Genomic DNA, 17,037 nt, shown 5'->3' on the forward strand with positions numbered 1-17,037 from the left:
TCTGAACAACCCGAGCCAAGGCCGTGTCTGATTTACGGCTCGCAGATAACAACGAGGAAGAACAGTAGAGGGAGGATATGCGAGTGGTGGTGAGTCAGAGCAAAAACAGACGTGTGATGAAGGGGGAGAAACAGGGGGTGGGAAAGATGGGGGAGCCCAGCTCAACACGGAAAATGGCAACTGACCCGTAGGCCAGTTCTGCTCAGTGGGCCTTCTGTGTCTCATCACAAGTTGTGGATATTCGCAACATGAATAACAACTGTGTGTGCTTGTGTGTCTGCATGTAGTGGTGGTTAGGGGGTTATTTTGCCCAAAGCTTGAGATCTGGCTTTTTTGTTTCTCTCTAAACAACCAAATCTGATCCTAAGAAAGCAGCAGCAAAAGCCCACACTTGGGCAGCAGTAAGTGCCCATTTGCTAGGAGTGAACTATACAGGGACTTTTGGTATGTATCTTATCCAAGTAAATACAGGTTAGTATTGATCCATACAAATACAGATAATTTCTTGCCTGGCAATGTCCATCCAACAATCCATTGTCTGCACAGCTTATCTTAAGTATGGTCGCTGGGGTGCCGGAGCCCATTCCAGCTATTTTCGGGCAGTGGGCAGAGGGCACCCTGAACCGGTTGCCAGTCGCAAGGCACACAGGGACAGACTCACCCGCTTATTCACACCTTGGGACAATTTGGACTGGCCAATTAACCTGTCATGCTTGTTTTTGGAATGTCTTTTTCAAGCTGAGAGCTTAGCCAAACTTACTTAGCCAAAGGGCACCCAGTTGGATATGATTTTAAAACAAAAACTTATGATAGTGTTACCAGGTTAATTATTATACATAGGGTTAAAAAGAGTTAGTCAACCACTAAAGTAACTTTTACTATAAAATCACAATGACCCAGCACTGGTGAGCTATTACCAGAACCGGTCCGCAGAGACCTCACCTGTGCGTAGGAGGCACTTTGGTTCCCCCTGTCACCACAATGGAGACCCCTGGTGTAAACAATAATATACAAAAACATTTAACAGTATATAAATAGTATATAAATAACACAACATTGGTTTAAGATCAAAAGTCAAGAGAGTCAAACTCAGAAAAACAGTAACGTAACAAAACTACAAATACTGTATAACAATGTCATCAAGACTGTTATTGGACCATATTTGAAAATAAAGTCAGTACAAATAAAGTTTAAACACAATTGAGCCAAATTCGAAAGTTATAATGTATGCATAACTTTACGACACACTAACAACATGAAAACGGTGATAGTTGTAACGTGAATGCAGTATCAATCCCAAGACAACAGTATTTATCTGATCCAAGTACTTTCTCGTTATGGATAATATCAGTATTTGGATTGATCCGCTCACCCTGACCATTTGCATCCCTTATTAGTGTGCCAAGTTGTCATATGTAAGCAGGCACTCACAACGACCTGAGACTGGATTTATCTGCTCCGCTTAAAATGTGAGACCTGGCCCCAGTACCTGGCAGGGCTACACAAGTCACTGCCTCTTTTCCCATTCAGAAGCAGACAAACAGATAAATGTGATCAAGTTTTTCTGGAAAAAATGAAATAACAGGCGGGTGAGGATAGGAAAGCTCTGCTACCAAATGTACTGAAGCAATCCATTTGTTCAAATCAAATAAGAGCAATCACATCAGCGGCAACTGAGCCGCCTGTAATGTTTTTAGAGAGGAAATCAGGCAATATAGAAAGTGAAGATAACAAGAGGTCTGTGTAGAGCGCAGACCTCCCCCAAGGTTCAAAGTAAGTGCCTGCTTGCGCTGGGGCTCTCGTTCTGATGTGGTCTGGTCTTTGTCCTGGCAGGCTTCGCCGAGCTGCAGACGGACATGACAGACCTGACCAAAGAGCTCAACCGCAGCCAGGGCATCCCCTTCCTGGAGTACAAGCAGTTTGTCACGCGCACATTCTTTCCAAAGGTCAGCACTTCATTTTGTCTCCTTCCTCACACTGGCACACACACAGTTCTGGTGCCAGTTTGAAGTGATGATGTCACCATTCCTACAAAGCCGGATGCTTTCGCTTATTTCAAAAATACTCTGGGAGTATTGTTTCAAATCTAGCTTGGTTCAACTGCATACTTACTAGAATTGATGTATGTGTGGTTTAATGTTTGGTATTTGTGTATAATGCGCAAGAACTCAAAGTTTGGGTGCGCGTTAAAACATGCGTTTTTACCGTGTTTGTGCAATGATTAAGCAGGCAAAAATTATCATTGACAACAATCGCAAAACACGCGTTGCGAAGCAGATTGAACCTGGGTTGCGGCAGTGAGGGGGCCCAATCTTAAACAAAGGATCAACCGTGATACAGATAACAAACAAAAATACTTTATCTCATCATCACACTGTTTTTACTCACAGTACCATTTGTTCCTGGTACCTAATAAAAATAGATGATGCAATAAAATCATATCTCTTTTCATGCGTCATGTACAAAACTGGAGGTACGATTAAGCATCTAGTCGCAAAGTTCGAGCGGAGAAAAAGTCAGAGAAAGTTGCATACCGTTTTTTAATCAAAAGGTAAGGGTGCACCTTATACACGAGTGCGCGTCATTCACCTATAAACATGGTAGCATATTACAATGAACAAGATTATGACGTTTGAAATCCTTACACCCTGATTTTTATATGTGGACATCACAATGCGCATGCTAAATGAATCTTTTCGCATTTACCTCTGTCAATGCCCATGACCTGCAATTCCACTTTTGGTTGATATTTTTTTTTTTCTCTTTTTGCTATAAATTTGCCATTTGTCAATGAGATTATGTCAATGCAATGTTGTTTTTATGGAAACCCTTACCCTGAAAAAAAAACCCGCCTTAATACGGATGGGCGCCCCAAGGCTGTACTTGCCTAAGACACACGACAGGAAGTGGTGCCACACCAACCCAGGCGGTAAAGGGATCCGTGAACCGTGAACCATGATTGTAAATTTAAAATCTGGGACCCTAAGATGAATGGCAAACACCATGGAAGAAGGTAATGGAGACCTTAAAACAGAAACAAAAAAATCCTTTTGTAACATCAGCCAAGTCTGCACGTGTAAATGGCACGAGGCCAGTGTTGGGACGTTTCTCATTTGCTTGCCAAGAAAATTTGACTCTAGTTTTGAAGTTGTACTACTTTCTGCCTTTCAGATGGGGTCGGATTATGAGAGAAGTCTGGTCCAACCCGCTTATGAGTACCATTCTTTGGGCCCTCGGGCTCTTCCCGAGACGCACCCGCTGTTGCAGGACTGGCAGGTTAGCAAGGTTAATGTTTTGCCTTAATGAGGTAAAAAGGCCTACGCCACGCGCTTGTTGTCGCATGTCATTAAGGTGTACACGTGCCTCACAGCACACTTTGGCAAACAACTGTGATGGGGAGGTGGGGGGGTTCACCGTACGCTTACCCACCTCACAAGAGAAGCACACATTTGGAGATGGAAGAACAATCCCGAGCCGGCATTTGAAGGCGGGGCCTGTCTGGCTTTGATGAAGGGCCCTCCGTCCACTTGTGCTTCCTGGGGGAACATTTCCAGGTCGCAGCTAATAAATCTTGCGGGCAAGCGTTTGTCTTAGTGGCCGCTTTCTGTCATCCAACAAAACTGCAGCGTCGGCTTGGTTCCTATGTTGAGGTCACCTGACCAAATCAAACGTATGTGTCTTTAGGGGGCCAGCCCAGGCAAACCCAACGTGGAGGAGGGCATCACGCTCTTTGCCACACTCCTTAACAACAAGCACTTCTTGGTCACCTTTGTCCACGCCTTGGAGCAGCAGAAAGACTTTGCTGTGAGAGACAGGTCAGCATCTCCTTCACTTTTTCCTGAAGGTCACTTTGAATTTTAAGCTGCGTTCATCTGAGCCGATCTCCGGTGTTGGCACAACAGGTGACTTTGTGGTTTCTGTGAGATGATGACACAGAGGGCACCAGGCCAAATTAATATTCGTGAGATGCCATCGAAGTAGACCGAGCTGTTCTTGTGTGAGACATCATGCAGTGTTGGGCGCATTACTGAAAATCAGTAATTATTTCCAGTTACTAGTTACCTTATTTGAAAAATAATTCTGTTACCTCCCAGATCACTGACACCCAAAATAAGCACATTATTTTGAAAGTAACTATCTGGCTACAAATTACCATGTATAGAGGCCATACCATAAAACTGATTTGAAATGACCAAATGATAAAATAAATAGAAGAAAATTTGTACTCAAACATGTGAAAGCAGTGAACCCTACAAATTCATTGGTTTGTGCTATCTTGAGAGCTTGCAAACAAAAACTTTGCCGTGACACTCCATATCCATTTTGTCAATGGGCTTCAAACCACTCCAAGGTCTCCGTTTCTGGGTACTGTCTAAGAGGTTAACGTTTTTTCTCCAGACATGGTGTATAGCAAAAATATTTTACAAATAAAATGACCAGAATTGAGCACACTCTTAGCATGAAAATTTGTGCTCATGTTTGCCCCATTGATTTTGTTGTTCTTGTATCAACCACGACCCCTCCCCACACGCTGCTAACTATTTGTTACCAGTTAACACACAGCAAAATATACGCATGTAAACTGACTTCCTGACTTTAGTGATTTGTTTTATAGTTGTAGATATGGCTTGAATAAGAGTATATACAGTGGAGTGAATATCAAAATATCAGTACGGAGTAATTCAGCATCCTCTTACTCTGTGCTTTAGACGGCTCCACCATGATTTTATTCAATTGTACTAAGTTCTAACTAAGTAGGAGTATGTAAAAACATCCACCCTTCTTTAAAATTCCTGGTGGATTAAGGGTTGTATGTTACATTGTGGGCAAAGGAGGAGAACATTTAGCTATCAGAGTAGGTTGTAATCATGATCTACTTATAGTAAGTAGCGAGGCACCATGTTGCAACAACAGTTGAGTTACAAGATTTTATTAATAACGCATTACAGTACTCACTACCGAGAAAAGTAATCAGGTTCCAGGAATGTATTCCTTTGTAAGGCGTTAGTCCCAACACTGCTGACATGTGAAAGAACGCCAAAAATAGGAAAACACTCCTGGAAGCTTGATCACATGTTTGTTTAGAATTAGTCCTCTGCTGTGCCTGTTAGACAATACCATGGATAATACCGTGTTGTAGACACTCTCTTGGCGACTCTTCCCATTTCGGCTCACGTGGTCATCTTCTCCCTTGTCCGTCTTGTGGCTATTCAGGTGCAGCCTGGCGTCCTTGCTCACCATCGCCCTCCATGGTAAACTAGAGTATTACACCAGCATCATGAAAGATCTGCTGGTGGACCTCATCGACGCTTCGGCCTCCAAGAATCCCAAGCTGATGCTGCGGCGGACTGAGTCAGTGGTGGAGAAAATGCTGACCAACTGGATGTCTATCTGCATGTACAGCTACCTCAAAGTGAGGAGCAGTGCCCGCCTCTGTCTTGTCAGCGTTGAAGGCATCTAGTCCTGTATGCTTTTATAAACATCCTTTTCCACTCACATATGCCGGCTCTTTTCCAGGAAACTGTGGGGGAGCCTTTTTTCCTCCTGCTGTGTGCCATCAAGCAACAGGTTAACAAAGGCTCCATCGACGCCATTACGGGAAAAGCGCGCTACACCCTCAACGAAGAGTGGCTGCTTCGGGAAAATATCGAAGCCAAGCCGCAGGTGCTATATGCCGCTCACAGAAAATTCTTTGACCTTGTTACCCAGGCATCCCTTTCACCAGGCAGGTGCTGTGTTTTTGCAGAACATCAACGTGTCATTTCAGGGATGCGGTGTTGACTCACTTTCTGTCAGGGTGATGAACAGTGACACTGTTTGCCAGGTCAAAGAAAAAATCATCGAGGCCTTTTATAAAAACGTGCCTTTCTCTCAGTGGCCCAGAGCCCAAGATGTGGATCTGGGTGAGAAGACCATCCTCTTCTTTTTCACTTTGAAAGAACCCAAAAATATAGAGGCACAGTGGAAGTCTGACAAAGCCTTTCCAAAAATCTCCTAGGTCGACCAAAAAGCCCACATTAAACCCCACATTTGCATAATACCATTTTTATTACAGTGTGTATTTTACGTAGTATTATCTAAATACTCTATATCAACACGTTATATTGGGTATTTTTGTATTCTATTTCTTTTATTTTTTTAATTTTATTTTTCAACACAAGGATACTGCTGGAAGTGTGAATTTCCCTACGGGATGAATAAAATATTTATCTATCTATCTATCTAGCTATCTGTATATCTGTCTATTTATCTATCTATCTATCTAAATGACAGCATAAACAATCATGACTATGTGAAGATTTGCCGTCACATACCGCTCCCGCGGCATGAGACGCTGACCTCCGTCAGTTTGAATTAACACTTATGCCAACTTTTTTCATGTGCTTTCACAGAGTGGTTTGCGTCCGGCAGCAATAGCAAACTTCTGCAGGACTTGGACAACTCCTCCGTCATGGAAGATGGTCGCAAAAAACTTAACACAGTCTTCCATTACCAGGTGCGTACCCTGACTCTTTCTCCTTTTATTACTTACCTCTTGCTCTCGCTTTCTTTCTATGCCTCACTCTTTGTCTCTATCAATCTTATCAATGTCTCCCTCTTTTCACACTTTCTCAACTTCTCTTTCTTTCTCTTTCCCACGATTGTTTGTGTTCTCTTTTTTCCCTTTTTTGTATCCTTCCCTCTTTTCTCATCCTCTCACTTTGTCTCTTTCACACTCCGATCACGCTTACGACCCACAAATGTATCTTATCTCATGTATTGTAGTAAAAAAAGGGAAAAAATCTAGATATTGGAAAACAAAGTGTGTCATTCAGTACTCATATTTGCATTATTTTCATGCAAGAAATAAAAAAGCTAAAAGGGTCCCGCCCACCTCCAATGGGCGCCTGCTCCGTACTAAATTAAGTAAATTAAGCAAGCAGTCTGGCATCATTGCTTGCTTATCTGTGCCACATGAACTAGTATTAAAGAAATAGCCTTGTCCACCAATGTGTGCTAGTCTTACTTCCCGAGGGTACACACCTCCAATAGTTGCAGCCCCCATTGACAGGCGCCATGCTGTCTTTTTATCTCTTTTAGATTCCAGAAGGCGCGTCTCTGGCCATGAGCCTTCAGGACAAGAAAGAGAACTTGCTGGGCCGAGGTATGCCAACTTCCAAACTCATGCTAACTTCCCGCTTTCATTTGCCAAAAGCCGTCTGCATTTTGTCTCCTCATCCTTGTTTTTTCTGTCCCTATAGTCAAAGATCTGGACACAGAGAAGTACGTCCACTTGGTGAGTTTTTGCCTTGCTGTTCCTTCTTGCTTGTTAGACTGAGAGAATGAAAGAAAGTGAAAGTGGGAATCTGCAGTACAGAGCGTCACTAATACTACTTAAGCTCCTTTCTGCGCCCTTTGACCCAACCATAATGAGTTTTTGGAGCTCCAATTTGCCGGGTGAACGGCAGCTTTGTTAGCTTTTTTTCCCTATCCACGTCTGAATTCAAGCCTGGTGATGTGCAAGCCCAAAATGTGACAGGTGTCATTTGTGTATTGGGTTTTTGAAAGGCTTTATGCATGGCACATTGGCAAGACAGACACATTTTAGTGCTAGTGTCCCCATGAGACTCCTAATCAGCAAGAACATGGTGTTCCAGGTCCTGCCACATGACGAGCTATTCGAGACTAAGAAGGCACACAGGCAAAGCCACCGCAAGAAAGTGCTGCCGGAAATCTACCTGACACGCCTCCTATCTACCAAGGTGAGCCTCCATCCCTCTGAGTCAAAACACATGAATGTAAACAGTCGACCATATTGGATGGGTCCACCACACACCTGTTTTGTTGGCTCTTCAAATGAAAGTGGAAAGTGTAAGGCGTCTGTTTTTTTCTTAATCTTTCCGTTACTCAGTGAATGAAGAGCAGAGGAAGAAAACTTCCCTTAGTCAATGAGACTTCCAATGCTCACCATGAAGCATAGCAGAAAATAATGTGCTGTTTTCCAGCTGAAATAAACTCTAAAGGTAACCAGAGAGTCCCTGAAAGCCTGGCTGAAAACATTGCACCCTTATCCGGTGAGTGGAGGGCAGACCAAGGCCCTGACATAGTGAAACGCAACTTCCTGGTCTGGCCCGAACTTTTGCTGTTCTAACGTAGCCTGGAACATTGGACCACCTTTACCCAACTAGAGCTTTGTTTGCCATATGCCTGACGTTAATCACAAAAACAACACAGTAAACTTTCGTACACACCCGTCCAAAATTGCCACCGCTACCAATGTTGCTTGGATTTAGATGACGTGATAGGAACTATTAATAGACGTTCAACTCCAATTTTCTCTACCTGTATTGGTTAAACCTGTTTGTCCCCTCTTCCAAAGGGAACACTCCAGAAGTTTTTAGACGACCTCTTCCAGGCCATCCTCAGTATCCCTCCAGAACAGCCCCCCCTGGCTGTTAAGTACTTTTTCGACTTTTTGGAGGAACAAGCTGACAAGCGTGGCATCACTGACCCGGACACACTCCACATCTGGAAAACCAACAGGTGGGACCAGTAGTGTCACATTGTCACTGGATAAAGTGTTTTTTAATTTCTACCTTATCCCTTTCCTCCCCACTTACAACCACTTTGCTCATGTGCAGTTTACCTCTGCGGTTTTGGGTCAACATCCTGAAAAATCCCCAGTTCGTCTTTGACATCGACAAGACAGATCACATGGATGCATGCCTGTCGGTCATTGCGCAGGCCTTCATCGACGCCTGCTCCATCTCCGACCTGCAGCTGGGCAAGGTCAGAACAGACATCCGCTCGCTTGTGACCCTTGCTGGCCTAAATCGGTACAACAACTGACGCAACCAAGCTGCCTCAGCCACTAGCCTTTGACCTCAAATAGACCTAAGTATCTAAATGATGGAAAGGGTGGCTTCCACTTTGTCTTCTCGGGTTTGTGGTATGCCTGCTGATCCAAGGTCACCAGAACCATGCATACCGCCTTGTGTCAGTTTGTAAACGGAAACGTCAGCGGTCGCATGATTCCTTCTTTGCTGTGAGCGCGCTTTCCTTCCTGTTTGACTTCCTCATCTGGTGGAAATCCAGCAGTCAGCAAACAAAATAGCATTCTTCTTTTTTCACTTCCTAAATATTTGTTCACCTTTATTTTACATTCTTCTTCCTCTGAGCCTTCAAATAATCTCAAGAAAGTCTGCCCAAAATGTTTCCCTTATTCTGCACCTCCAATTGGGAGACAAAGTTGTGACGTGAGTTGGATTTCTGTCCCTGAAAAAAAGGGGTTGCAAAAGGACGTTATGCCGTTTTTCTTCCTAAACATAAACATAGGGCTGGTTAATTGGTTTTCAAACAGCAAACCCAACCAGATAACAATTTAATTTAAGAAACCTTTTTTGACTGAATAATAAACCCCTTGCACAATGTACAGGGAGGCATACAAAATATTTAATCAATTTTAACGGAAAGTTAACAGTCACAGCTCATCCAAAAATATATCATTATAGCTTGTACATTTTAGCTCAAAGAGACGTTGTATATTATTTAGCGCCATCTTTTTATAAGAAAATGTAATCAATCAAAAACAAGCAAATGTAATTATTGAGCAAAAATACATTAACCATCACATAAACTATATTTATTTTAAATAACATGAGGCTAATATAGAGGGAACTGACATGATCGTTGGCCATCCTGATGCTACAGGTACTCCCTAAACCAAGGACCTTGCAAAAGGATGGGCAAAATATGTTAAAAAAAACAATCTTCGTCAATTTAAATCACCGTAGTATGTTTTCTTTCTTATGGTTTGTAGCAGTAGTTTTTGGTGCGCTACGCAATACAGTGACACCTAGTGGTCACCTATCATACAACGTCCCTTTAAATTAAAAACATATACAGGTATTAGCATATATAACTCTTGTTTGATAATCAGCACCAGTTTTGAGTATTTAAGATGAAACTATTTAATTGTTACCTATGATTCCAGTAAACTTTAAAATTGTCGGCCATTAACCAAATTACTTCATTCAATAACCCAGCCGTGCCAGGTTAAGTGAAATTTGGGCCAGACTTCTTATATCCTGTATTATGGTTAGCATCGGAGAAGTTTTTTTTTTTTTTACTTTATGCACAATACATGTGCACGGTCGTGTGCATCCGTATCTTTCAATATTCCAAAGTGGTAGATTTATCATGTACTCTACTTTTACGTGCGAAAAACAATCAGTCTCTAGAATGGTCATACTCACCAACACGACCGCTTTTTCATATTTAAGGGTGCTACATGCATCTTCAAAATTATCTTACAGGGTTGGCAGCACTGTAATTGAAACACTCATTTTCTTACTTTCACCATTTTCGTCCTGGAATAAAAGAAAACCACACGCATGAAATCACTCTCCAACCCTCCGCCTCCTATCCTGCTTTCTAACGTGTTGCGCGTCCCGAACAATGTTTTGAAAAGGAAAACGCAGAAAGGGCGGCAGACATTTTTTATAATGGCTCTTTGAACTCAGTTGAGGATTGTCAACACATACCTAATAAAGAAAATATTATATTATCAACTTTTTAAGGAAACTCCAAATGACACACCCTTACCCTACAAAGCGGTAGTCTAATGCATAAACCGTTAGTGTTGGTGAGTAAGCGGGTGCCATGCTTGGTGAAATATGGATTAGCACTCCCAGCCCCCTTTTTCCAGTGAAACCTTCTTATCTGGCACACAGCCGGCTCCCACACGGGCGAAAGGTGACAGGGGTCGGCAAACAGACGGCCGAACTGCAGGAAGGAAGTCGCCCCGCCGACATGAAGCCTCGTTATCATTAGTAGCCATTTTGGTTCACACGAGCATGGCGTGTGACACAAAGAGCGCAAGGACACACGAGTTGTGTGGCAAGCACTTTCGCCTCCCCCCCATGCCCTACTTTCCCTCTCTTTGCTCTATTTGCCGCAGCAATCGCTCAAAACAAAAAGCCACCACAAATAGAGTTGCCCAAACCTTCCTCTTTCCCTGCCTCTAACATCTTTGCCTGCTTGTAGGATTCGCCCACCAACAAGCTGCTGTATGCCAAAGAAATCCCCGAGTACAAGAAGAGAGTCCAGTGCTACTACAGGCAGATCCAGGAAATGGCCCCCCTCAGTGAGCAAGAGATGAACGCTCACCTGGCCGAGGAATCTCGAGTGAGTACCGCCCTCCACGATGCCCTTTTGTCCCCATGTTTCGCCTCTGATGGCCAAATTGTTTTTGCAGAAGTACAGAAACGAATTCAACACCAACCTGGCCTTGACAGAGATCTACAAGTATGCCAAGAAATACCGAACACAGGTAGGCCCTCTACAGTTTGATAAAAACAAACAACAAATACAAAGGTTAAGAGCAGCTGTACAGAGTTTGAAACTTTGTTACTTACTGCCGCTCTCTCCTAGCTTGAAGTCATGATTGCGGCTCATTCATGATGCACGTGCAAGTACTTGCATAGCTCAAGTGCGCTTGTACAAAGTCTTCTTTTTTTCATCTTTCTTGAAGTTTGGTTTGGTTTTTGAAATTTACTTGATGTAGGCCTTTTCTTACTTTCACCATTTTTATGTTACACTGAAAATTGGAAGAAAAACTGTAGGGACAAGCATAAAGTCACTCTCCACCGTTCCCTCTGGCCCCCATTCCTCAAACATATTGTGTTCTGCCCTGAAGAGCTCTGATAAAAGTATGATATAACCAAATACATAGATACAATGGAAGATAAATCATAAGCACTCTTTCAACTCAGTTGTACATTGTTGACACGTACTTAATATAAAAAATATTTAACTTGCGAACTCAAGTGAGGCACCTCACCTTAAACAACCATATGGTGGACATTCGTGGCACAAACAAGCATTTCTGTCAACAACCACCACCAATTAGCTTTTGTACTAATCACTACGCTAACAGTACTCAGCAGATGTATGGATGTTCTCTTACTAACTTTTGATTGGATGCCAGACAAGAGCCACCTTTTCCCCTCCAGATAGAAAAGGACTAATATTTTTCAACCGTGAGCCGGGAACTTTTTAGATTGAATAATATATCTGTAGAAATGTTTATAAAAGGAAAAAAAATCTCAGATCCATTCTTTTACAGTTTAAATCACCAAGACAAATATAGTTTAGCCTCAGTTGAGATTGAAAATTTCTTCTCATTGTCTTCTATAGAAATAATTTATCTAGGCTCAAGAGGTAGTACAGGGAAATTACTTTGGTGACTAATGTTGTTGTAAACGTATAATTTTTCACTTTGACCGGTTTGTTCTAATGCCATTTCCATTGTTTTTCCCGCTAGATCCGAAAAAGGATACCTATACTGAGCAATATTCTTTCCAGTGGAACTTTTTTTTTTACACCTTTCCTCTTCTATAACAAACTTTATATAGGAAAATCTGAATGTTGGGGCGTGTAAGCTTAATCTCTAAACAAAATTACCTCCCATAATGGATATGCATAAAAATCCAATTTTGCAGTCACCTACAGGATATGTATGAATATTACAGTTAACCTACCGATGACTTGAAGACAGCACAGACTCAACAATGGCTCGTTGAATAAAAGTCAATTTGTTGTCACTAATTGAATGAAATACGACAATTTCCTGACAAGGTCTCACTGCATGAGAAATAGAGTCCAGAAGGATTCCCACTCTGAAAAGGAAGGAGTCTTTGCTTCGTCGCGTCTGCCAGAAATGAACTAACCCAAGCATAAGACAAGATCGAGAATCCACTGTAGATTGTAGACTGAAGATGGCTGGGATGGGCGGTGCAGATAATGGATGGATGGATGGACAAACCCCTGGCATTATAAGAAATCTCCTTTGCAAATTTTCAATAGTCAAAATAAACACTAATCACTGGCACTATAAGCATTCTTGTTTGCAAGTGTTTAATAATCAAGTATTCTTTATTGCAAGCGAAGAAAAAATAAATTTAACACTAATGTAGACAAATTTACGTTCAAGTAGTTAGGTTTCAGCTCTCTCACTGCCACAACCCAGGTTCAATATCCATTCCATCCAATGTTTTGTGATTCTGGTCAGGGATACACAACACGCACCTGAACTTTAAGTTCTTGTTTTGGTAAAAAAGAAAAAAAGAGAAAACGCTTTATGCACAAATAAACCCAGTATCATTATTTTTATACATTACTCTCAACTTATTTTAAAATGTTATATTTTATCTTGTAAAGGTTTGGCACTTTTGATGTTGTTCTGCATTAAACATGTTACAATAAAAATAAAATTGATTCTATTTAAACACTTAATGATTTTTCTATCATCTGGTTTGTCTCAGAAGTCGTGAAACACCCTAGTTTTGTAGCGCTCTAACAGCTGTGACTAGACGCTGACTAAAAGGAATCCTCCTCCTTGCATTTGTACTCAGGTGGCCAGCGCCCTGGAGTGCAACCCGACGGCTCGCCGGACTCAACTGCAGCACAAGTTTGAGCAAGTCGTGGCCCTGGTAGAGGACAACATCTACGAGTGTTCCAGTGAAGCCTGAGCGTCTGCCACCTGACCGCCCTTCATCGGCACCGTCCCGCCGGGAGGGATGCGTGCCACCCGGGTCGGACTTTAGCACCGGGAGCGGGACCCTAAGGCCCCCGCTGCGTGCTCATGCACTGAACCATTCCCGGAGGCGTCGGGCCTATCGTGCACTGCCCTGTATTCTCATGTCCACGAGCAATATTTATAGATGTGTTGTCATGTTTCGATGTCTACAGAGGTGATCCGGCTCGTCCGTAAAACCGCAACGTTCTCAGGTGTGAAGCCCCCTTCCTGCCCCAACCGTCTGTGCTTTGAACTTCTTATGCTTTTGCGGGTTGGGTAGAGCAGGGCACCGGCCTCGTATTGCAACGTCCATACGTGTCCTTGGGACCAACGAGAGGGAAATGTACATTTGGACCAACGTTACATCCATGTTTGCTGGAGGCCAATCTCGACTTGTGTATTCTGACGCCAAATGAGTTGTGGGGAAATAAACAAACTGTCTTTTACCTTGTGTGCTAATCTTGTTTCATCTGCCGTTGCGGCGCTGGCACCGTTACACAAATCAGGACGGTTCATACAGGTGCTTAAAATCCTTGAAAACACTTGAATTTCAATGTTGTGTTTTCAAAGATTGGAAAGTTCTTGGATTTTGGATGAAGTAATTGTAAATGCTTAAAATTGTTTGCCATGCTCCAACAAGTCCACGTAAAAGAATGACAATACAAAGGAAATTATTATTATTATTATTAAAAATGATGTTGACACTGCTCTCTGGTGGTTTCACTCTGCCATTGCATTTCTTCTTCCCTCGTGATTAACCGCAGCTGGTATTAGTTTGCATGGCATTGTCCTATGAAGCGCCATTGCCTTCCATGGATCGCACCCAAGAGCACAAAGTTGCTACAAACAAGGCACAATAAGGTGTATAATTGCAAGGTCTAGGTATCACTTATGGATATTTATTATGAGCCAAGCAAAAAAATGAAGGTAGCGTTTTTCAATGGTAAATTTTAATGGGAAGAAAATTCCGGTGACTGAAAATGTAAGCGACATATTACTATACTTTTTTACCCAAAACTTATGAGGGGAGAAATTTGTCACCAAAGCAAATATATTTGCGATGTATTAAAGATCTCAAAATCCTATGTCTTGATAAATGGCAAGATAACAATTTCTTATGTAAATCTCATATATATATATGTGGCTCAGCAAAATACAGTCATATCGTATTTTTTCTTTTAATGGTTTTCGACGAATTAGAAAATTGGCTTTGAAAGTCCTTCAACAGTGCTTAAATTTGGCCATTAAAAAGGTGTAGGAACCCTGCCAACATAGGAATAGTCAAAGTTGAGCAGGACGATAGAATTTCGTACGTTGATCAAGGGTGTAAGTTTGGCATGACGAAGGGGACGTGTCCCTACGAGTACCGAGCAATCATTGTCTTATGTAGCATATGTTCCGGACTACAAGGCAAACCTAAAAACCCTAAATTGGCCAGAAATCAGAAAGAGTGCCTTGTTACCAGGTATACAAGATTGTGAATGCATACATAATTCAAAGGTGTGCTCAAGGTTTTATGGTATACTACCGTATCGCTGACACACATAGCAATTCATTGTATGCAACAAGATTTGATCTGGAGTCATGGCAATGAGAGAGCCCACACGTTACCACTACACCACTAGTGGTAAAAACTGTGAAAAAGCATTACCGCTTATCTCATCGTAGTATTTTTACTCACTGCCAGAAACACTCATTTGCATAGTGCATTTTGTCCTGCATTCTTATGGGTTTAACAGTCTTTCCACTTCTTCACCTGTGTGTCAATAAAGGTAAAAAAGACAGATACCGGAAACAGAAAGTCTTTCAACAAAATATAGTACTATACATGCTCTTGACCTGGGTGTAAGGCTTTGGAAACAATGGTGTTTGTTAAGCATGATGAGGGGATCCCATTTTGGAGTAGGTGGAGCCAAGTGGGACAAGGAGAACCTGAACTGGATGAGCTGAGGATGTATAAAGCCCAGCAGCAGCTGCCTGGTGGTTGTTTTTTGTTTTTGTTTTGGAGCTCAATGTATCTAATCTGAAATCATAAATTAGTGCTCTTTTTGTTTTTATGTGCATGGTGCGTGTGGTTTCTTCAAAGCAAACTTTATTGTTCGACACACAAAATAAGCATGCTCTCTAGGCTGTTTTATGGGGGTCTGGGTGTGCTCCCCTACATGAAACAGACACTACTAGTTTCCATGTTTACCTGTATCCGGGAAAGCCTCCTGATTTGACTCAGATACAGCACCTTCATCATCTGGTTGACGTTGTTTGATGTAAAGCGTCAACCTGCTTCGGACAGTGACACTGACGGGCAGCGGCCCCAGCTTGTCTCCAAAGAATTCTGATACATGATCCTTAACCACTGGGGGGGGAACACGTTTATTTTGAAATTTTAACATCGTTCAGTAGTTATTGCAATGACGTTATGTCCTTTGCACTTGTGACATATTAAAGCGTTTCATACTTTTGTATCTATTTTTGAATAATGTATGTATTCAAATGAATAAGTAAATAAATAAAATGATTCCATAAAAATATAAGGGAATACATGACTTAAAATAAAAAGTGAAAAGGAGACAAACAAATATATTCCACCAGAATCTAGCGACTTCTGGTTCATGCTGGTGCGATGTCCTCTATCACAGAGGCGCCTGTATATTCTTTAGTATGATAATCTGATTCCTTTCTTTGTGATAGCAGTTTTATTTTATTGAAGAGGAAATGCAGTTATTTGCACTCCTAAATATTTATCCACAACGTTTTATAATTAAGCAACAAAATCCACCAGGGTCTAGCCAGTTTGTTTCTCGTTAGATTAGGCCTTTCAGATGTAAGATAGAAGAATTGAGCTGACCTGCTAGGTTGCTGTGACCTTTTTTTGCTTGGCGCATTCTTATCTAAAAGCACTCTTGCACACATTATGCAGTTTGAACCAGTAAAGACCAATGAATCTCACATTGGCACTAATGTGGAGGCCGATTCGCCCTTCCTGCCTTGATGGGTGGCGAACAAGGTATAGGAATATGCACTCTATTAGATAAGACAGACTTCTTATGCATCATGCAGAAAAAGGCTAAACACCTGTGTATTTAACCTTTCTGGTATCCAGTAAATACTTAAACGAGAATATGCAGTCTCCTGTTTCTTATTTCTATTAATGTGATTGTTTAAGATAAAAAAATAATAAATAAATATAAATGAGATTCAGGCCGAACCACACACCAGACCAACTGCCCAATTCCAACTTTCTAATCCATTGAGTGAAACGATTGTGCAGTTTAAAGCAGATAATGTAGAATATATTCACCTTTTTTCCCAAAAAAAACTAAATGAAAAGCAAAACTAAAACTGACTAAAATGACTTAAAGTACCGTATGTACTCGCATAAAAGCCTATATGACATACAATATACTGTAATCAACCCCCTTAAAACTGCTTTTAAAATAGCCACATACTGACAAAAGTTCATACCCAAAATATTCTTTAAA

The 17,037-nt window shown here is 41.7% G+C and overlaps 1 protein-coding gene across 1 annotated transcript in view; it reads left to right on the forward strand.

The window, feature by feature from the left end:
• The window catches only part of plxnd1 (plexin D1), a 71,775-nt gene extending 57,771 nt beyond the window's left edge, over positions 1-14,004 (forward strand). The window contains exons 22-36 of the mRNA XM_088332311.1: positions 1,834-1,946; positions 3,172-3,276; positions 3,685-3,815; positions 5,215-5,413; positions 5,518-5,664; positions 5,747-5,903; positions 6,393-6,496; positions 7,081-7,144; positions 7,242-7,276; positions 7,638-7,742; positions 8,360-8,523; positions 8,622-8,769; positions 11,026-11,166; positions 11,237-11,311; positions 13,395-14,004. Of these exons, the coding sequence (XP_088188437.1) occupies positions 1,834-1,946; positions 3,172-3,276; positions 3,685-3,815; positions 5,215-5,413; positions 5,518-5,664; positions 5,747-5,903; positions 6,393-6,496; positions 7,081-7,144; positions 7,242-7,276; positions 7,638-7,742; positions 8,360-8,523; positions 8,622-8,769; positions 11,026-11,166; positions 11,237-11,311; positions 13,395-13,511 (1,805 nt within the window). The 3' untranslated portion in view covers positions 13,512-14,004. The remainder of the gene's footprint in view (positions 1-1,833; positions 1,947-3,171; positions 3,277-3,684; positions 3,816-5,214; positions 5,414-5,517; positions 5,665-5,746; positions 5,904-6,392; positions 6,497-7,080; positions 7,145-7,241; positions 7,277-7,637; positions 7,743-8,359; positions 8,524-8,621; positions 8,770-11,025; positions 11,167-11,236; positions 11,312-13,394) is intronic.
• The last annotated feature ends 3,033 nt before the right edge of the window (positions 14,005-17,037 follow it).

This window comes from Urocampus carinirostris, chromosome 3 (genome assembly GCF_059441175.1).
Source record: "Urocampus carinirostris isolate Australia breed hairy pipefish chromosome 3, RoL_Ucar_1.0, whole genome shotgun sequence".
Taxonomy (NCBI): Eukaryota; Metazoa; Chordata; class Actinopteri; order Syngnathiformes; family Syngnathidae; genus Urocampus; species Urocampus carinirostris.